Source organism: Schistocerca nitens, chromosome 5 (genome assembly GCF_023898315.1).
Source record: "Schistocerca nitens isolate TAMUIC-IGC-003100 chromosome 5, iqSchNite1.1, whole genome shotgun sequence".
NCBI lineage: Eukaryota > Metazoa > Arthropoda > Insecta > Orthoptera > Acrididae > Schistocerca > Schistocerca nitens.
Window position 1 is genome coordinate 814,640,634 of NC_064618.1, and position 22,920 is coordinate 814,663,553.

General features: G+C 43.7%; 1 protein-coding gene across 1 annotated transcript in view; it reads left to right on the forward strand.

The window, feature by feature from the left end:
• The window catches only part of LOC126260736 (uncharacterized), a 183,650-nt gene extending 166,908 nt beyond the window's left edge, over positions 1-16,742 (forward strand). Inside the window, exons 3-4 of the mRNA XM_049958074.1 lie at positions 1,401-1,609; positions 16,657-16,742. Coding sequence (XP_049814031.1) covers positions 1,401-1,609; positions 16,657-16,742 — 295 coding nt within the window. The remainder of the gene's footprint in view (positions 1-1,400; positions 1,610-16,656) is intronic.
• The last annotated feature ends 6,178 nt before the right edge of the window (positions 16,743-22,920 follow it).

Below are 22,920 nucleotides of genomic sequence, written 5' to 3' on the forward strand. Positions count from 1 at the left end.
GTATTCAACTCCTACAACTGCAGGCATAACAAGTACCTCTCATACGACTCTATTCTATCCTAGTTAAACACAAAAAACACTGAACAAACACTGTTTTTTGCCTTGATTAACATGTTTTATTACGGTTACTGCACAAGTTAGGTTTCGGGCTATAAGCCCATTTTCAAGTATATTACTGATTCCATAGATGCTAACGGGAAGATTATCTAAACATAATGATAACGCAAAGACAGACAATTCAACTTCTTAATGTATCGATCCTTAGCCTAACGTAAAATTATTTCGATGACCATTTTTGACAGATTACGTATGCAATTGCACAATTCAGCAATTATGCTAATATGACTATACATACCTAGGAATAAAGTAGTGCAGCAGCCTAGAACTTTTTATCTATTGATGGACTGGGGCTCGAAGTTTTACTTCTGTCCTGGAGTTGTGGTATCATAGATAAAAATTTCTAGGGTGATGCATAACTTTATTCCTAGGTACATTTAATCATGTTAGCGCAATTGCTGAACTGTGTAATTTCCTATGTAATTTGTGAAAGAATTAGTCATTGAAATAATTTTACATGCAGCCAAGGATCTATACATTAACAAGTTGAGATGCCTATCTTTGTCTTATCATCATGTTTATCTTTGCGGTATCGTCTGTGGAACCAGTAACGTACTTGAAAATGGACTTATAAGCCGAAACCTAGGTTGTGCAGTAACCACAATAAAGGCGGCCAGTGTGGCCATGCGGTTCTAGGCGCTTCAGTCCGGAACCGCGTGACCACTACAGTCACAGGTTCGAATCCTGCCTCGGGCATGGGTGTGTGTGATGTCCTTAGATTAGTTAGGTTTAAGTAGTTCTAAGTTCTAGGGGACTGATGACCTCAGATGTTAAGTCCCATAGTGCTGAGAGCCATTGGAACCATTTTTAACCACAATAAAATTTGTGAAACAAGGCAAAAAACAGTACTTGTTTAGTTAATTTACAAAGTTTCATCTAGAAACCACAGTTGATTAAAATGACAAGAAACACTCATTGTTCTTTAATGTATTCCCCATTGAATGGAAGCATCTAACAGTAATTTAGGGAAGAAATGGTAATCTCGGTCGTACACTAAATGAGGGACAACGTAATCAGTGTTAACCAACAAGCCACGTCTTACAGGGCTCGTGCAAATGGTCACAGCGTCCTGTCGTCTAAGGAACCAGCCTACGTGTCTGTTTGTTCCCTCGCATCGACGGAGGCAGAGATTGGGTGGCACATGAAACAACCCGGAGTTTAGTAGAGCATTCTCTCATATCATGTTCCTTTCCAGCACTCTTCCACGGAATCGCCCTTCACAATATAAACACAGAGTTGTCCGTACGAGCGATGTGTGACGTGCTAGTCTCGCGTTGTTTCAGGTACAACTGGAGGAAGGTGATGCTGGTGTACGACAAGAACGGCTACAGACAAGTGTCCGGGAACGACACGTGCAAGATGTACATGCAGACCCAGGTGGAGTACCTCAAGGAGCGCGGCATGCCTTACGGGGTGTACGACCTGGGCAAGTACCCGGAGGACGGCGACTTCACCGAGTACCTCCGGCTGGAGCTGCAGTACACATACAGCGGTGAGTGCCACTGCGATACAAGTTACGTCACTGTTGTTTTAAAGAAGTTGTTACATAATACCTATTACAGGCGCCTAGAATTTGTAGAGGGGACTTAATAGATAAAGTTTTGAAGAGGAGTCCATGTCCGGAAATGCGTCATTGGATGTAAAGTAAGTTTTAAGATCGGACCACTTTCAAATCTCCCTTTTCACGGCAAGCACACAGACTGAGAACAGGGTGCTTTTGTCAGTTCTTGTCATAATTATGACATCCCATTCCATTTTCGTCCGTCTACAACAGCTGCGAGAAAATACTACAACCACAATTTGGAGTGCTGACTACGGTATTCCACTACAAATAATAATCTAAGAAAGGGATGTGCTTCACTGGCACATGCGCTTAGACGGGGGGAAGAGGGGGGGGGGGGGCTCCAAAGAAATACCGTCTGAGATTGTACTTAAAAATTTGTTTAACACAAAAAACTTATATTCTCCAGTAAATTGTTCAGAAGCAGTTTTATGGTAGATGTCTCAGACATATTGAACTATGAGTCATTTACACTGATCATCCAGAACATTACGACCACTTACTTAATTACCGATCGTGCACATTTGGCACGGGCAGCAGTGGCGACGTGTCGTGGTCTGAAAGCAGTGGTCCGCAGCTCGTGGTCGTGCGGTAGCGTTCTCTCTTCCCGCGCCCGGGTTCCCGTGTTCGATTCCCGGCGGGGTCAGGGATTTCCTCTGCCTCTTGATGACTGGGTGTTGTGTGCTGTCCTTAGGTTAGTTAGGTTTAAGTAGTTCTAGGGGACTGATGATCATAGATGTTAAGTCCCATAGTGCTCAGAGCCATTTGAACCATTTTTGAAAGCAGTGAGGTCTTGGTAGGTCGCTGGAGAGAGATGGCACTATATCTGCACACACATAAGTCGCCTAATTCTCGTAAATTCACGGGGGGGGGGGGGGGGGGGTGATGAGCTCTGACCCCACATTGAATCACATACCAGATGTGTTCCATCGGGTTCAGATCTGGAAAATTGGGGAGGAGCGTGGGGAAGGGGTGAAGCAAATCAAATGGAACTCCCCACAATGCTGCTCGAACCACTTCAGCACACCGCTGGCCTTGTGACATGGCGCATTACCTTGTTGAAAAATGCCGCTGTCGTCAGGAAACACGATCGTCATGAAGGGGTATGCAAGGTCTCCAACCAGTGTGCGATTCTGCTTTTGACCATCATGGCGCCTTGCACGAGCTCTACTGGACCAATCGATGCCCATGTAAATGTTGCCCAGAATATAATGGAGTCGCCCGTCAGCTGGTCTCCATTCAGCCGTACAGATGTCAAAGAGCTTCCCCTGGAAAACGACGCATTCACGCACTAACATCGGCATGACGGAGAAGGCATCGGGATTCATCAGACTATGCAACACACTGCCCACTCTGTGTTTAGACACACTTCTACTTTGCCCAGCGTTAAAGTCTGATGTTAATTCCGCGACAGTTCGCCGCCTGTCCTGTTTTACCAGTCTGCCCAGCCTACGCCGTTTTACTGAGGGATGCCCCCCCCCCCCCCACCACCGATGTCTGGTCATGGTTTCACACTGGTTCGCCACATCTTGAAGACGCTCACCACAGCATTGCTCTGGACACATCTTGCCGTTTTCGAAATGCTCGTGCTGAGCCTTCGCCACATCACAATCTGCCCTCTGTCAAACCAGGTACTTCGGTGCGCCTTCCCCACTCTGTACACGGACAGGACGCTCACCGGTGGTACATGCACCGTGTGTTTGTCTGACTGGCCGTCATTACTCACCAGATGACGCTGCTATCGCCTGGACGGGTTTATATCGATAGTGCTCGGAGGGCATAATGTTCTGGCTTATGAGCCTATTTTGATACTGAAAACAATTCCATCAATTGTCGCGTTGCGACGACTGTAGTACCACACATAGAGGAAGAGGAAGGTAAAACGTGCGTAGCAAAGCACATTACCTTACTAATATAGCACAGAATGAGATTTTTACTCTGCAGCGGAGTGTGCGCTGATGTGAAACTTTCTGGCAGATTAAAACTGTGTGCCGGACCGAGACTCGAACTCGGGACCTTTGCCTTTCGCGGGCAAGTGCTCTACCAATATAGCACACTTTTATCTCAACGGCTTTTTTACAGTACTCGTTACAGTCTTAACTATGACTTTAGGAAGCAATTACATTAAAGATGCTATTCAAAATACCGATCCATACAATCACAATATACCGTATGTCGACGTATAAGAAACGGCGTCACACGGCCTATCTTCGAATGGCAGTGACGTAACAACTCGGTCTGCTACAGTCCTACTAAAGACATCTACGAGTGTCGACTACAATATCTTAATTAAGCCTTACTCACGCGTTCAGAAGAAAGATTGTAGTAATATCTGCTGATCGAGTTTTCAGTAGAACGCGGCCATTGCGACAACCCTATCCTCGTGAAAAGTGGGCATTACTTAAATTCTTGAGTGAAAATCGAGATCCATGAATAAAAAAATTTTAGTTATTGCTTCACATATTCAAAACATCAGAATTTTCCGAGAAGGAAAGGTGGGAGTGCCGTACAGATTAAGTTCAAATGTTCAAATGTGTGTGAAATCTTACGGGACTTAACTGCTAAGGTCATCAGTCCCTATACACTACTTAACCTAAAATATCCTAAGGACAAACCCACACACCCATGCCCGAGGGAGGACTCGAACCTCCGCAGGGATCAGCGGCACAGACCATGACTGCAGCGCCTCAGACCGCTCGGATAATCCCGCGCGGGCTCGGATTAAGTAAGAGGTAATCTTTCGCATGTGGCAACGGTGCCGTTTCTTCTGTTGTCACCGTGCAAATCTTCTACCAGAAATTTGCCGTTCACTGTTAACTTTGTCATACTTCTAAGCATAAGGCTCGTTATCTTAGAAAACAGATAAATTAATTTTAATCTTCACTTGTTAGAATATCCAACATACATAGCCACGACAGTGATAGAATTAAGCAACATTCTGTGTAATTGTCACGTATGCACACACCACTTAAAAAATTTAGATAATAGCCACAAACAGAGGAACAGTGGCTGCCCCGATGAGGAATAGCCGGGACTAACTTCCTGTTGAATTGTTTATCGCGACGACTCTACGAAAACGACACTGAGTTTTTCGATGTTAAAGGTAAAATGTGATGGCACAGTAATTTAGATTAGTGCAGGATAATGCCCGTGTTCAAACTTTGAATGGCGCACAGGAACTGTGGGAGTCGTTACAGAAAATAAAAGGTAGGAAGAATAAATAAGGTTTATTGTACCATCGACAAGCAGAGAGAGAAAACAGAAAGAGTTTTCGGCACAGTTACGAATAACGGCAGCGTGGAAACAAAGAAAGCTGTTGCAATGGACATTTATATCTAGACAATTTATTTCGGTCAACGCCCGCCCCTCCCCCCCCCCCCCCAAAAAAAAATCATGCATTGACACTACTTACATCAAATTTACGGTCGTAACCAGACAGTAAGATAAATATAGAAACAAATTGTCGATTTTAGCACTTCGTAACTGCTGAAAAATGTATGAGGTTATAGACGCAAGAAAAAGCTTGCAAATGTTTGTCGGAAGTTTTGTACCGTCAGAAGTTGCTATGTGAAGCAGTCTCCTGATAGACAATAATAATAGTAAACCCACCATTTTTGCAGGTAATCCAGTTACGTTTAATGAAGTACTATCTCAAAAAAGTTGCACATACAGGGTGTTTCAAAAATGACCGGTATATTTGAAACGGCAATAAAAACTAAACGAGCAGCGATAGAAATACACCGTTTGTTGCAATATGCTTGGGACAACGGTACATTTTCAGGCAGACAAACTTTCGAAATTACAGTAGTTACAATTTTCAACAACAGATGGCGCTGCGGTCTGGGAAACTCTATAGTACGATATTTTCCACATATCCACCATGCGTAGCAATAATATGGCGTAGTCTCTGAATGAAATTACCCGAAACCTTTGACAACGTGTCTGGCGGAATGGCTTCACATGCAGATGAGATGTACTGCTTCAGCTGTTCAATTGTTTCTGGATTCTGGCGGTACACCTGGTCTTTCAAGTGTCCCCACAGAAAGACGTCACAGGGGTTCATGTCTGGCGAATAGGGAGGCCAATCCACGCCGTCTCCTGTATGTTTCGGATAGCCCAAAGCAATCACACGATCATCGAAATATTCATTCAGGACATTAAAGACGTCGGCCGTGCGATGTGGTCGGGCACCATCTTGCATAAACCACGAGGTGTTCGCAGTGTCGTCTAAGGCAGTTTGTACCGCCACAAATTCACGAAGAATGTCCAGATAGCGTGATGCAGTAATCGTTTCGGATCTGAAAAATGGGCCAATGATTCCTTTGGAAGACATGGCGGCTCAGACGAGTACTTTTTGAGGATGCAGGGACGATGGGACTGCAACATGGGGCTTTTCGGTTCCCCATATGCGCCAGTTCTGTTTATTGACGAAGCCGTCCAGGTAAAAATAAGCTTCGTCAGTAAACCAAATGCTGCCCACATGCATATCGCCGTCATCAATCCTGTGCACTATATCGTTAGCGAATGTCTCTCGTGCAGCAATGGTAGCGGCGCTGAGGGGTTGCCGCGTTTGAATTTTGTATGGATAGAGGTGTAAACTCTGGCGCATGAGACGATACGTGGACGTTGGCGTCATTTGGACCGCAGCTGCAACACGGCGAACGGAAACCCGAGGCCGCTGTTGGATCACCTGCTGCACTAGCTGCGCGTTGCCCTCTGTGGTTGCCGTACTCGGTCGCCCTACCTTTCCAGCACATTCATCCGTCACGTTCCCAGTCCATTGAAATTTTTCAAACAGATCCTTTATTGTATCGCTTTTCGGTCCTTTGGTTACATTAAACCTCCGTAGAAAACTTCGTCTTGTTGCAACAACACTGTGTTCTAGGTGGTGGAATTCCAACACCAGAAAAATCCTCTGTTCTAAGGAATAAACCACGTTGTCTACAGCACACTTGCACGTTGTGAACAGCACACGCTTACAGCAGAAAGACGACGTACAGAATGGCGCACCCACAGACTGCGTCGTCTTCTATATCTTTCACATCACTTGCAGCGCCATCTGTTGTTGAAAATTGTAACTACTGTAATTTCGAAAGTTTGTCCGCCTGAAAATGTACTGTTGTCCCAAGCATATTGCAACAAACGGTGTATTTCTATCGCTGCTCGTTTAGTTTTTATTGCCGTTTCAAATATACCGGTCATTTTTGAAACACCCTGTACATGAGTCAGATCTTGTTAACATTTTGAATGGATGCAAAGTCTGGCAAATTGCTTTAAACCCACAGAAATGTAAATTATGCTTCATGGAAAGCAGGAATGTAGTACGCTCTGACCACTGGGATCACTAAAGTGTTAAAAATTCCTAATTGTAAAAATTTATACGAATGTGAAATGGAGCTGTCACATAGGGTCTGTATTAGGTGAGGCAAGTAGCAGACTTTGGTTTATCGTTAGAATACTGGGAAAATGAAGCCAGTTCAAAAGAGAATGTTTAAAAATTACATACGCAATCCATCTTAAAATATTGCTTCATCAAATAAGACGAAACAGTGGATAGTGAACGAGCAAATAAAGGGCGCACGAATGATCACAGGTTTGCTTGACTTGCAGGAGAGCGACACGAAAATGCTGGAAACTTGAACTGGCAAACACCTCAGGTTATCCAGCAAAGTTACAGAAAACCGTGATAAGTGCACAGTATAGAGATGTGCCGTAGCTCCTTTTGTATTGATCCTACAGGAACTGTGAGGACTAGACTAAAATAAATACAGAGCATTTAAGTAATTATTGTTCCCCGTTCCATACATCATTGGTACGTGAAAGGCCATAACACGTCGTGGTACCCTCCGCATACACTTCACGATGGTTTGCAGAACATGTATGTGGGAGGAGAAAATAGTTTTCACTATAAACTTAGATTGTTACTAATCATCTTGAGGAGCAAGAAATTTTTCATTTGCAGTCCTTGTGTGGATACGTACATGCGCTACCATCTCAGTCAGTTAGCCGCAGTACGAACGTACAGTAGTCTTGTTGTTCCGAGCCTGAAAGATTACAGAGACTGTACGTGATGCACTATTATGCCACTTAGATATTAGATCTGCTGAACAATGTATAAATTCGTCACTTCTTATGTTTTCCGTCGTTCCTAAGTTGCTTCTATATACTTCAAAATGCGGTCCATCTATACAACTAAATAAGGCTTTTTGTTTTGTGTGATACGCGTTTCGCTTCTTTTGCAATGAACAAGAAGGTAATAAACGACCAAAACAATACATGTAACAACGCACTTATCATGTTAATTAATAAAACAACAAAAGAGGAGCAGGACATAACCAGATTAAGTAGCTCCTTCATCAGACACAATATTTACGGTTTCCTCCACTCAAAATTCCTCTTTCCCCAGACGAAGCCCATCCACATGCAGCAACACACGCAATCATATAACAAACGAATATCGAGCAACATGGAAACAACAATACTCAAACAAAAGACAAACGAATAGCACACAATGACAGTGGCAACAATGTGTACAGTAAACACACACAGCTAACAGACAGTGAAAAGGAAGTGTTTAACTGAAATGCGTTTATAAGCCGCGAATATATAGCACCGTCGTGTTTGCGCGCCTACTAATTGACTCCAGGGCGACATGTATGGAATAATGAGAAGAGAAAATCGTGCGTAGAACCAAATAGCAATGTAATCTTACGAAACTTGCTCTCCATAGAGTTCCTTCTTGCTTAACAGTGAGATAATAACCAAAACTATATTATAGTATTATCTGGAAGCATTATATATCTTAATTATTACATATACCAAACAAAGATGTGTTACAGGCCACTGAAGATGCTTCAGAAATAAGAGAAATAAATACGCGTACTACACAAAACAAAAAGCGTTTCATTTAGTTGCAAGTATCCTAGAATGTTTAAATTATATGCCCTGAGATTTGTTTTCCTTGTCATGTTTTTGACATTAGGTAGAATGGGGTGGAACGACATGTGTATATCTATTAATATAATGTAATTGAAAAAGTTACTGCACTTTATGATGATTAATGACATCTGACCATGGGAAACTGTTGCATCAATGAACGTTTTCGTAGCAGCTGACGCTTGTACGACATTATTTTGGTAATACAATGTATGTGGAACCACGAAGCTTATTTTTAGTTTACCTGCACTATTTTAGCAATACTAACTTTATCCGCCTGGACCGTTACTAAAAGAATTTTTACGTAGTTGGCGTGTCGGCTGTTGTGCTATTCTCAAGTCACAGCTCACTATGAAACGTGTCAGTGCATGCACAGTGGAAATTAAATACGCAGTATGACATGAATTCCAATGAAGTTATTACATTATAGGTCACGTGTCGAAGAATCTTGTCTTATTATGCACATGGAATATGTAAAAATAATTGACATGAGGGTATTGTCCTAAAAGGAATGAGTCTACTATGATTTATAAATTAGTGTCACTCCGTGATTTGAAGATGGCCAGATGACAGAAACTAAGTGTCAGGAAAAAATTTCCATAATAACACGTTGTCGTTTTTGAATCACAATACTCTGTAGCAGGATTTGCCAAACTCTGTTCTGCGCAACCCCAGTATTCCACGGGAAGTGAACAAGTGCTCCGCAGAAACTATTAATAACACGGTGCTTTTCGGACATTCAACGACATTAACCTTTTTAAAATGTTTTAATAATTTCTGTGTTATTGGTTACGATTTAAAACTGAAGTAGTCACCGAATAAAACAAGTTTTTCTTATTATTTAAAAATTTTATTGATCTTCAAAATAAGGAAGGTGTTTCATCAATCCACCAAAACGCTTTGCGTTCCGTCGGAGGAAAAGTTTGGGAACCTCCGGTCTATATACTGACTACTGAAAATGTTTCGACCTCTTAATAAATAATGGCGTAATTACTTGAAGATAAATATTGTTGTTCTTTACAAATTACTGTACTACAAAAACTGATCGTTGATGCGAGAGGTCGTATTTCTAATTTTATGTGCTGTATACATTAGAAATCCATTCTGCAATTTGATCCTGTGTTTTCTTATCTCAGTCGAACTGACAATACAAATGTTTCCTCCCAGAAGCCAACTTGTCACTCCATAAACTGCAGTCAATAATAGTGCCTCCTGCATTTCCAGTACCGGAGAAAGAGAAGAAACAGAGCATTAATGTGATTTTGCTGTGTCACTGCAGATGCTACTATAAATGCGAGGAGATGATTATTTCGTTCTACAGGGCAAGTATACGGAAGCTAATGATTTGTCTTTCGCGGTCTTGCAACCAGTACGATGTCGCTCTAGTACCTGCATCTAACGGCAGAGGGCAGCAGCGTACTGCCTGCGCAGTGGAGCTGCCGGTAGGGGTTGCCATCTGGTGGTGAACCTGGGAAGTACGAGAGGAAGCATTGAAACAGCGCTACGAGTAAACGGCTCGCTTTGCGGGAACCAATAATCACGAGTAATTCAGCTAATTAACTATGAGAAATCAAGGACTGTATATTTACAGATAATTACTACTAGTTATATTTAATATGTCATGGAGTACATAAAAACCTGTAGGTGACACTTTTTCATCTCTAACCGTAGTTCACCTCCTTTCAATGAAAAATAGATTTGCCAAATGACCTTTCCAGCCATACCGTTCTATACGTAGAAGACAGTTTTTTCTTGCAATAAACACTATTGGTTTATACGATCATTAATTCGTCTACCGTACGTCACTACAAAAAACTAAAGAAAACCAAATACTGTCTATCAGATTAAGCTGATACAATTTATTATCCATTCTTATTAATAATTAACATCACCCAACGCACTGCGACACAAGATGTACAACTTGAAACAGAAAGTTTTCTAGATGTCATGAAAGAGAATAACTATAAAAATAAATGCTATTTTTTCAGAACAGCAAAATACTGATAGTTGTAAAAATACTGACTCTAATCAGACTTGTTACAGTACAGGCATGGGAAATGTCTATGAGAACATCGCATGCACTGTTTGGCAAAGACGACTACATCACTGCTCGAAATACAGGGATGTTGTAATTGACTCCCAGCTACTCACGTACGTCGAGTGTGGGCTTTAATTATCGTACGGCAGCGAAACTTGGTACAAATCCTGAAGGGTTAATGCGGAATCGTCAGATCACCGAAATTAAGCGCTGTCGGGCTGGGCTAGCACAAGGATGGGTGACCAGCCGGTACGCCGAACGCTGCTGGCAACCGGGGTGCAGTCAGCCCTTGTGAGGCGAACTGAGGAGCTACTTGATTGAGAAGTAGCGGCTCCGGTCTCCTAAACTGACATACGGCCGGGAGAGCGGTGTACTGACCACATGCTCCTCCGCATATACGCCTGTGGGTTGAGGATGACACGGCAGCCGGTCGGTACCGTTGGGCCTACCAAGGCCTGTTCGGACGGAATTAATACGGAACGATTCACTCTGTAAAAAATAAGTTCCATTTGTGGTCACCAGGTGGTAATCTGACGCTGAACACTGTTTGTACTACAGTATGACATCCATGTTGTCATTTGACCAGTCATAATGTGAGTGTACAGTATGGCTATGGAAAAGAGGGACTGTGCGCTTCAATGAAACCGTTTTATGTGATGAGAGAGTATCGCCGACTTAAAGGTCTGAGTACACGCTAGATGTCATTAAATGGTTTAAGGAAGGTACACTACTGGCCATTAAAATTGCTACACCAAGATGCAGATGATAAACGGGTATTCATTCGACAAATATATTGTACTAGAACGACCTCTGGCGGTAATAACGGTCCTGATACGCCTGGATATTGAGTCAAACAGAGCTTGGATGGCGTGTACAGGTACAGTTGCCCATGCGGCTTCAACACGATACCACAGTTCATCAAGAGTAGTGACTGGCATATTGTGACGAGCCAGTTGCTCGGCCACCATTGACCAGACGTTTTCAATTGGTGAGAGATCTGGAGAATATGCTGGCCAGGGCAGCAGTCGAACATTTTCTGTATCCAGAAAGACCCTTACAGGAGCTGCAACATGCGGTCGTGCATTATCGTACTGAAATGTAGGGTTTCGCAGGGATCGAATGAGGGGAGAGCCACGGGTCGTTACACATCTGAAATGTAACGTCCACTGTTCAAAGTGCCGTCAGTGTGGACAAGAGGTGACCGAGACGTGTAACCAATGACACCCCATACCATAACGCCGGGAGATACGCCAGTATGGCGATGACGAATACACGCTTCCAATGTGCGTTCACCGTGATGTCGCCAAACACGGATGCGACCATCGTAATGCTGTAAACAGAACTTGGATTCATCCGATAAAATGACGTTTTGCCATCGTGCACCCAGGTTCGTCGTTGAGTACACCATCGCTGGCGCTCCTGTCTGTGACGCTGCGTCAAGGGTAACCGCAGCCATGGTCTCCAAGCTGATAGTCCATGCTGCTGCAAACGTCGTCGAACTGTTTGTGCAGATGGTTGTTGTCTTGCAAACGTCCCCATCTGTTGACTCAGGAATCGAGACGTGGCTGCACGATCCGTTACAGCCATGCTAGTGATACGAGGCCGTTGGGATCCAGCACGGCGTTCCATATTACCCTCCTGTACCCACCGATTCCATATTCTGCTAACAGTTATTGGATCTAGACCAACGGGAGCAGCAATGGTGCGATACGTAAAACCGCTTTAGCGGTGATGGTACGCATTTCTCCTCCTTACACGAAGCATCACAACAACGTTTCACCAGGCAACGCCGGTCAACTGCTGTTTGTGTATGAGAAATCGGTTGGAAACTTTCCTTATGTCAGCACGTTGTAGGTGTCGCCACCGGCGCCAACCTAGTGTGCGTGCTGTGAAAAGCTTATCATTTGCATATCACAGCATCTTCTTCCTGTCGGCTAAATTTCGCGTTTGTAGTACGTCATCTTCGTGGTGTAGCAATTTTTGTGGTGTCACCGCCAGACACCACACTTGCTAGGTGGTAGCTTTAAATCGGCCGCGGTCCATTAGTACATGTCGGACCCGCGTGTCGCCACTGACAGTGATCGCAGACCGAGCGCCACCACACGGCAGGTCTCGAGAGACTTACTAGCACTCACCCCAGTTGTACGGACGACGTAGCTAGCGATGCACACTGACGAAGCCTCGCTCATTTGCAGAGCCGATAGTTAGAATAGCCTTCTGCTAAGTCAATGGCTACGACCTAGCAAGACGCCATTAGCATTACATAGCTTGTATCTAAAGAGTGTCACTTGTATCGTCAAGAGCGATGTACCACAAGGATGGATTAAAGTTAAGTATTCCAGGAGCTACGTACTTTTCTTTATAGCATTCATTACGTATCCTGTTTCAGACCTATCTACTAGCCTGCGTGAGTTAACGCGTGCCTTTCGGCTACTTCCGAGTGGCGTGGCTGTCTTGTTATGCCACAACAATTTTAATTGCCAGTAGTGTAATAACGGAAATCGAAAGCACTGGTGAGCTTGGTTTGGCACGTGGAAGGGGAAGATGGCTCACCCCGGAGAAAGATACTGTTGCCGTAACTGAGCATATAGCACATGCCCCCGGGTAGTGCTACTGCTAGTGAAGTGTCACGAAAATCGTCCATCCCACGGACAGCAGTACGAAAGTTATGTGGTTTCTTACCAAGGGTACCCGTATATGATCCTGACTGTGCAGCGACTTAAACCTCGTGATTCGCGGGAAACGTCGATGAGTTGTAGACTTTTGGAACACGTATTATGTTCGAGTGTAACGACTTTTCTCGAGACTAGAAATCTACTCTGTAGGAGTCAGCATGGGTTTAGAAAAAGACGATCGTGTGAAACCCAGCTCGCGCTATTCGTCCACGAGACTCAGAGGGCCATAGACACGGGTTCACAGGTAGATGCCGAGTTTCTTGCCTTCTGCAAGACGTTTGATATAGTTCCTCACTGTCGTTTAATGAACAAGGTAAGAGCATATGGACTATCAGACCTATTGTGTGATTGAAGAGTTCCTAGATAACAGAAAGCAGCATGACATTCTCAATGGAGAGAAGTCTTCCGAAGTAAGAGTGATTTCAGGTGTGCCGCAGGGCAGTGTCGTAGGGCCGTTGCTATTCACAATATATATATAAGTGAACTTGTGGATGACATCGGAAGTTCACTGAGGCTTTTTGCGGATGATGCTGTAGTATATCGAGAGTTTGTAACAATGGAAAATTGTACAGAAATGCAGGAGAATCTGCAACGAATTGACGCATGGTGGAGGGAATGGCAATTGAATCCCAGTGTAGGCAAGTGTGATGTGCTGCGAATACATAGAAAGAAAGATCCATTATCATTTAGCTACAATATAGCAGGTCAGCAACTGGAAGCAGTTATTTCCATAAATTATCTGGGAGTAGACATTAGGAGTGATTTAAAATGGAATGATCATATAAAATTAATCGTCGATAAAGCAGATGCCAGACAAATTCATTGGAGAACCCTAAGGAAATGCAGTCCGAAAACAAAGGAAGTAGGTTACAGTAAACTTGTTCGCCCACTGCTTGAATACTTCTCACCGGTGTGGGATCCGTACCAGATAGGGTTGATAGAAGAGATAGAGAAGATCCAATGGAGAGCAGCGCGCTTCGTTACAGGATCATTTAGTAATCGCGAAAGAGTTACGGGGATGCTAGATAAACTCCAGTGGAAGACTCTGCAAGAGAGACGCTCAGTAGTTCGGTACGGGCTTTTGTTGAAGTTTCGAGAACATACCTTCAGCGAGGAGTCAAGCAGTATATTCCTCTCTCCTACGTATATCTCGCGAAGAGACCATGAGGATAAAATCAGAGAGATTAGAGCCCACACAGAGGCATACCGACAATCCTTCTTTCCACGAACAATACGAGACTGGAATAGAAGGGATAACTGATAGAGGTACTCAAGGCACCCTCCGCCACACACCGGCAGGTGACTTGCGGAGTATGGATGTAGATGTAGAAAGTTCTGAAGTTTTGTCATCGATTTCTGTAACGGTTCGAAGTTGATGACACTAGGCCAAGCAATATTCTGTGGAGTGGTGAGGTACATTTTGCACTAGAGGCTGCATTGAATACGCAGATCTACCAAATTTGGGGCACCTTCCAATCACGTGTTGTGCACAGAGCGCCATTTCACTCTCTGTATGGGGCTGTATTGTGTGGATTCACAAGCACTTTTATCCTCGCTTTGTTTTTCTTGAGCAGAATCCCACCCAGAGGACTTGACAGGTGTACCGTGATGTCTCCACGTTATTGAGACCTCCTTGTACAACATATGATTCCTGTTTTGATAGAGTGCAACTGTGCAGAAACCATTGTTTACATGCAAGATGTTGCAAAAACTTCATGTCACTCGCTCAGTGAAATACCTGAATAATGCAGTTCCACGAAATTATTGTCTCCAGATGTTTTTCGGTTGCAAGGCCTGCATTATCACCTGATCCGAATCCATGTGACTTTTGGCTCTAGGGAAATGAAAATAAAGGCATTTACTAGGGACACGTTCGGTCTTTACCTAATCTGAAAGCGAGTATACAGGGACACGTTGTTCAGATTGCACTGGAACTGATACGAGAAACTGCTGTTCACGTCGTTTAATGGATGCAGCATCTCGTGTCTCCGGCAGTCATACTGTACAAATTGTGTAAGCAGCCGTTAATAATATAATCAGCATTATGCGTTTGTCGCCTTGTTTGACCTTTTCTGCACACGTTCCGTTCCCAATCCATTACATAGGTTTTCTCTGCCTCGTGATGACTGGGTGTTGTGTGATGTCCTTAGGTTAGTTAGGTTTAAGTAGTTCTAAGTTCTAGGGGACTGATGACCATAGATGTTAAGTCCCATAGTGCTCAGAGCTATTTGAACCATTTTTTTCCATTACATATGCAATCCTTTCTGTACGTCTTTCCTGCATTCAGAGCGCCAGATTTGCAACTGGTGGCCAAATTGGAACTAATTTTTTTCCTGCGTAAATCGGTTCCGCGTCAACGAATTAGCGTACCTACCAAGTATCGGTGCCATACAATAATTACAGCCGACACTGTACCTTCGTGAATAGCTGCACTTTAACAATTATCATCTGGTATTACGTGCAGACGTGGATACGCTATTCCGCTTGGAAACCGAAAACTATGCCGTCTATAATCAGGCACTGAGATCCAGAGAAACAGCTTTGAAGCAATTCTTCTCGTAGTGTTCAGAGTAGAAAACATGTCACAACTCATAATGTCCGCAGGGCATGGTGATTACTTTCAGTATACTGAAGGACAGGCACCGTCAAGTTAACTTCATTTCGTTGAATAATCTTCGAACGTTTTTGTAGGTCATCCTCATCCTTCCTAACTAACGAAACAGAAAGAAAGAGGCGCGCGATAGCACAAGGATAGAAACCAAGCCATATGGAACTGCACTATGAAAAATAAAATCAAAGGAACATGAACCAAATCGTAGCGAATTACCACGAAGCTCAGGGCACCAGTTGACAAAGAATCAAGTAGCACTATTGAAGTTACGGAAATTGAACACTAACAATTGCGCATACTCTCACTACTGGAAGTGTAACATACAGAAAGCTTGGTACATACAGTGCGTGCCTTGTAACAAAATGGCTCTCAGCATTATGGGACTTAAAACTGAGGTCATCAGTCCCCTAGACTTTGAACATAACTAACCTAAGCACATCACACACATCCATGCCCGAAGCAGGATTCGAACCTGCGACCGTAGCAGCAGCGCGGTTCCGGACTGAAGCGCCTAGAACGGCTCGGGCACAGCTGCCGGCTGCCTTGTAACAGTCACTGACGTAAGTCGTCTGCTTGTCGAGATTGGGAGGCAATTCACTGATGGCTCCGCAGTTCGATGTCTAAACTGAAGAAGGAGACCAGTATGCCATAGATGTTGCTACACAAAAAGAGTGGGAAGTGTCAGTGACCTAAAACATGCGTGATGCTCTTCCCGCAGGAGACATGACATTCGATCTAGATGGAGCGCTGTTCCACGGAGAGCCTACCATTTTCTCGTTCGACATCCACACTCCTGGAAATTGAAATAAGAACACCGTGAATTCATTGTCCCAGGAAGGGGAAACTTTATTGACACATTCCTGGGGTCAGATACATCACATGATCACACTGACAGAACCACAGGCACATAGACACAGGCAACAGAGCATGCACAATGTCGGCACTAGTACAGTAAATATCCACCTTTCGCAGCAATGCAGGCTGCTTTTCTCTCATGGAAACGATCGTAGAGATGCTGGATGTAGTCCTGTGGAACGGCTTGCCATGCCATTTCCACCTGGCGCCACAGTTGGACCAGCGTTCGTGCTGCACGTGCAGACCGCGTGAGACGACGCTTCATCCAGTCCCAAACATGCTCAATGGGGGACAGATCCGGAGATCTTGCTGGCCAGGGTAGTTGACTTACACCTTCTAGAGCACGTTGGGTGGCACGGGATACATGCGGACGTCCATTGTCCTGTTGGAACAGCAAGTTCCCTTGCCGGTCTAGGAATGGTAGAACGATGGGTTCGATGACGGTTTGGATGTACCGTGCACTATTCAGTGTCCCCTCGACGATCACCAGTGGTGTACGGCCAGTGTAGGAGATCGCTCCCCACACCATGATGCCGGGTGTTGGCCCTGTGTGCCTCGGTCGTATGCAGTCCTGATTGTGGCGCTCACCTGCACGGCGCCAAACACGCATACGACCATCATTGGCACCAAGGCAGAAGCGACTCTCATCGCTGAAGACTACACATCTCCATTCGTCCCTCCATTCACGCCTGTCGCGACACCACTGGAGGCGGGCTGCACGATGTTGGGGCGTGAGCGGAAGACGGCCTAACGGTGTGCGGGACCGTAGCCCAGCTTCATGGAGACGGTTGCGAATGGTCCTCGCCGATACCCCAGGAGCAACAGTGTCCCTAATTTTCTGGGAAGTGGCGGTGCGGTCCCCTACGGCACTGCGTAGGATCCTACGGTCTTGGCGTGCATCCGTGCGTCGCTGCGGTCCGGTCCCAGGTCGACGGGCACGTGCACCTTCCGCCGACCACTGGCGACAACATCGATGTACTGTGGAGACCTCACGCCCCACGTGTTGAGCAATTCGGCGGTACGTCCACCCGGCCTCCCGCATGCCCACTAACCGCCCTCGCTCAAAGTCCGTCAACTGCACATACGGTTCACGTCCGCGCTGTCGCGGCATGCTACCAGTGTTAAAGACTGCGATGGAGCTCCGTATGCCACGGCAAACTGGCTGACACTGACGGCGGCGGTGCACAAATGTTGCGCAGCTAGCGCCATTCGACGGCCAACACCGCGGTTCCTGGTGTGTCCGCTGTGCCGTGCGTGTGATCATTGCTTGTACAGCCCTGTCGCAGTGTCCGGAGCAAGTATGGTGGGTCTGACACACCGGTGTCAATGTGTTCTATTTTCCATTTCCAGGAGTGTAAAATAAGGCATAGAAAACAGTCGTGTTACACTTTTAGCTGAAAAATACATTGAATGTATTCGTCTGCCTCGCTGAGAAGCACTGGCTTCCGAGAACAACGGCAGTTATCTCGCGCAAGACTGGCCTTAATTGTATGTCTTTGGTATAGGTCACTTAAATGGGTCCTTGTACTCTGTAATCGTCAATATATTTTGTTTATTACCTAATGGAAGAATGAATCCCGGCATTGGCTCACAATACACAATATACAACTTTTCATAGCGAACTCCTCTTTATGGACTACAAGTCCCACAAAACTGGTCTCCGTACCCCACCACATAAGTGAACTGGTGTTCTAGGCAAAGATAACCACTTTGGTAGTGAAAAACGAAAAACGGTGTCACTAATAGCGTTCAACCAGTAGTTGCAGGAGGGATAACAGACTATTATTTCTGATCACCAAACTTTCATTAAGACCTAAAGAAATTACAGACATGGGTTTCGAGCAGAGACATTTAAATAAATCAATTTAATTAAATCAGTCAATTGATTTAAATCTATCGAATCAGACTTCGATTTGAATAAATAAATTTATTTAAATCAGTTGATTCAAATCACTTGAAATGAATCAATCAGATCATTGATTTAAATCAATTTAAATCAAATGTTTTAAATCAATCAATCTATTCAGACACAGTGGTCATCGCAACTGCACGGACTACACTATCACGCCTCCCGTCACACCTAGAGCCTCGACTTACACACATATTACTGACGTAGTGCTACTTGTCCATTATCCTCAGTAATCGCGGCGTTCCCCGAGTCCCGTAAGAACAGACACCACATGCGGATAAACTTTCATTAATTACGAAACACCTCCGACGTGTCTTGTGGTGGGATTGCATATGATATTGTTGTCAATGATAGGACAGAACACACACATTTCACAAGGAAGGGCCAATGGGTATAGAGTTCGAAACACCTTCCACATTAGGTGGATGAGTCACCGAGTTTCAAATAAGTAACATTGTAAAACTTTACAGCACATATACCGAGGATGCACAGCGAATAAGACACTAGATCAAGGGGAACAGGGGTTCATCTGAATGTCCGATGATCTTGATTTACGAGGGGCGTTCAGAAAGTAAGCTCCGATCGGTCGCGAAATGGAAACGACTATGAAAATCCGATAAAGCTTTGCAAAGATGTGTTGGGTAGTGTCTCTAGTATAACCCCAGTTAGCATCACGTCGCTCTTGTCATTTCTGAGCTCGCAGTGAGTGCGTAAAGATGTCTAGAAAATAGTGTCTGCCGCCAAGTACGAGGGCCTGGTGAGAAATTTCGCCTGAAGCTATGCAGCTAACATTACATAACTGTCGTGCTGTTTCTTCTTCAAGACAATTCTCAGCCGCATTCTGCAGGGGCAATGAAGATGCTCCTGCATCGTTTTCAAATGGAAATGTGAGATTACCCACAATATAGTCCGCAATTGTCTCCCCCTGAGTTTCATCTCTGGTCACATGAACCGCTGTCTTTGAAGACAACATTTTGACACAGACAACGAGGTGTAGGCCAGCGTGGAGAATTGGCGGAAAGCTCTGGCGGCTGCCTTCTATGATGAGGCTATTGAAACGTTGGTACAACGCTATGACAAAAGTCTAAGTCAGAACGGCGACTACGTAGAGAAGTAGCTGAAAGGTGTAGCTAATTGTTACAAGTAAAACATTTCTGATGTTCACTGTGGTTTCAATTTGGCAATCAATCGGAGCTTACTTTCTGAACAGGCCTCGTATTTTTTCTCTTGTTTTCCTAAATCGCTTCTGGTGTTGCCCGAAGGACTCCGTCAATATGATCACTGCCTCAATTTGGAAAACGGTGTACCCTCACTTCGCCCAATATAGAAAGTGATGTTCAGAGTGTGTAATATTGCTGCTGCAATGCTTACCTTAAATCTCGTACACAATTAGGGCGGATAAATTTGAGAACTATCTCACAATCAACTTAACAGCTCATTCAGCCAAGATGCTAACAAGAATGATATACAAAAGAATAGAAAAGAAAGTTGACGATTTGTGAAGTGACGAGTAGTTTGGCTTTAGAAAAGGTAAAGGCACCAGAGAGGCGGTACTGATGTTGCGCTTGATAATGGAAGCAAGAATGAAGAAAAATAAAGACACTGTCATAGGCTTTCTTGACCTACAATGAGCGTTCGACAATGTAAAGTAGTGCAGGAGGTTCACAATTCTCTTAAAAGTAGGTGTAAGCTAAAGGGAAAGAGGGTAGTATACGTAATATACAAGAACCAAGAAGGAACAGTAAGACCGGAAGACCAAGAATGATGTGCTCGGATTAGAAACGGTGTAGGACAGGTACGTAGTCTTTCGCCACTACTGTTCAATATATACACTGAAGAAGCAATGATGGAAATAAAAAACGCTCAATAATTGGATTAAAATATGAAGTGAAAGGCTATCAATAAAACGCTCGCTGATGACACTGCTATCCTAATTGAAAGTAAAGAGGAATTGCGAGATCTATTAAAAGGAGTGGAGAGTCTAATGAGCACACGTTATGGACTGCGAGTAAACCTAAGGAAGACGTAAACGGGAGTGATTAAGAGTAGCAAAATTAAGATTAGCGGTAAGATTAAGAACTAAAGTAGGGACCAGCAAGTGGTAAGTAACTGTTCTATTTTGGAAAGGAAATAACGTATGGCGACGAAGCAAGAAGGATACATCAAGCGACGAACACAGTATGATGTTACATATCCCTTACTATCAAAATTCCCCTAACTTTACAGAAAGAAAACATCCTACGTTGAACTAATTATTCTAGTGTTGTCAGCGTTTGTATAATTTCGTGTTGCCAGAAACTTAATATTACCAGATAAATGGCTGTTACCTTGTCTAGGGTGTCGGTTCCCATTACGCTTTCCAATTAATGGGTCCAAAGTTTTCGTTTCAGTAAAAGTCACTGGAATATTGCTGCTTTTTGACATAATCAGTATTTATTCATAAGTTCTTGACATTTTCTACGACACCACTTGTTATGTAAATGCATTGTGCAACATTTCAGCATACCGCAACGAACTTGATAGTTATACTGACCAATTTCGATAACAACTGTAACTATTACAACGCTTTTGGCGTCTCAAATTTCCGTAAGTATTACATACATAGCTTCCAGATCTTTCTAGAACAAGAGTTAGTTAAAATGAATTTTATTGTAACTGTCTTAATTGAAATTACTTTTCAGGTATAATTTGCATAATGTTTTCTGGAAATAATTATTTACGTAAAGATTCATTCATGTAAAGATTCATCCACTTGATAGCTAATAACGAGAGTACAAATTTTGGCAATATAAAAATTATCAGCTTCCTCTCTTTGTATAGTTATTGACTGAATTATCAATAGTACAACTAGAAAAATTAAAAATTAAAACAAAAATTTAGTTAACATGAAATTTGAAGCATAATAATTAAGAAGTGTTTCTGGACTCATTTAAGGGAGCAATAGAGATTACTAGTTTTGATCGATGTTGCGAAATAGATAGATATGAAAAATAAAATTAAATCATTAAAAAAAATAGTGTTTTGGTCTTCAAGTATATGCAAAAGTATCTTTATATAAGCAATACATAATTTAAGGACAAAAATTAACTCAGTCAGGCCGAAATTTACAGGGAGTCGAGCATTTCAATTGCCGTACGGAAATCCTGAGGAGACAGGATTCATTACAGCAGCGAAAGAGGACGTTCCTGACCAGAAAAATTATGCTAGTATCAAGCTTCTGTACTATTTTAAGGAAGGAATTTCTGAAAATAGACAACAATTGGAGAACAGAATTATATGATAGCGAATAATGGACTGTGTAGGAAAGAGAAGAGAATCGAAGCGTTTGAGGTACGTGCTGTAGGGGGATGTTGAAAAGTAGGTGGACCGCAAAGCAATGAAGAAGTTGTCCACAGAACTGACATACGGAAAATAGTGGCAAGAAGGAAAATTTGGAAATTTGTGGTAAGTCTTATGGGACCAAACTGGTGAGGTCATCGGTCCCTAAGCTTACGCACTACTTAATCTAACTTAAACTAACTTACGCTGAGGACAACACACACACCCATGTCCGAGGGAGGACTCGAACCTCCGACGGGGGCAGCCGCGTAGACCGTACAAGGCGCCTCAGACCGCGGGGCGGCAAGAATGAGGGACAGCATGACCATAGGGGAAGACAGAGACTGGAATGTATCAATCAAATAATTGAGGATGTAGAGCGCTACTCTGAAATGAAGAGGTTCGAACAGGGGAGCGAGCCACATCACACCAGTCTGAAGACTGACAATAGAAAATAAACAATATTAAATATACAAATGTTGTCGTCACTCCTGCTCAAATGGCTCTGAGCACTATGGGACTTACCATCTGAGGTCATCAGTCCCCTAAAACTTAGAATTACTTAAACCTAACTACCCTAAGGACATCACACACATCCATGCCCGAGGCGGTCGGCGGTCGCGCGGTTCCAGACTGAAGCGCCTAAAACAGCTCGGCCACACCGCCCAGCGCCACTCCTGCCCTACTTGCTCCTTAAAGAAAAGTAGGCGAGAGTTGCGTGAACAGTACAACCTTCCAGATTTTATTTACAATAGCCTAAAGAGTAATTTAAAAAAAAATATTTGAATAATGAAATCATCATCTACATGATGTAGTTCTGGGTATCTGATTTAAAGAATGGAAATTCTCAGAGAAATAAAAATTCTACAGTTAATTTTCTGAACACCTGCGAGCGGAATA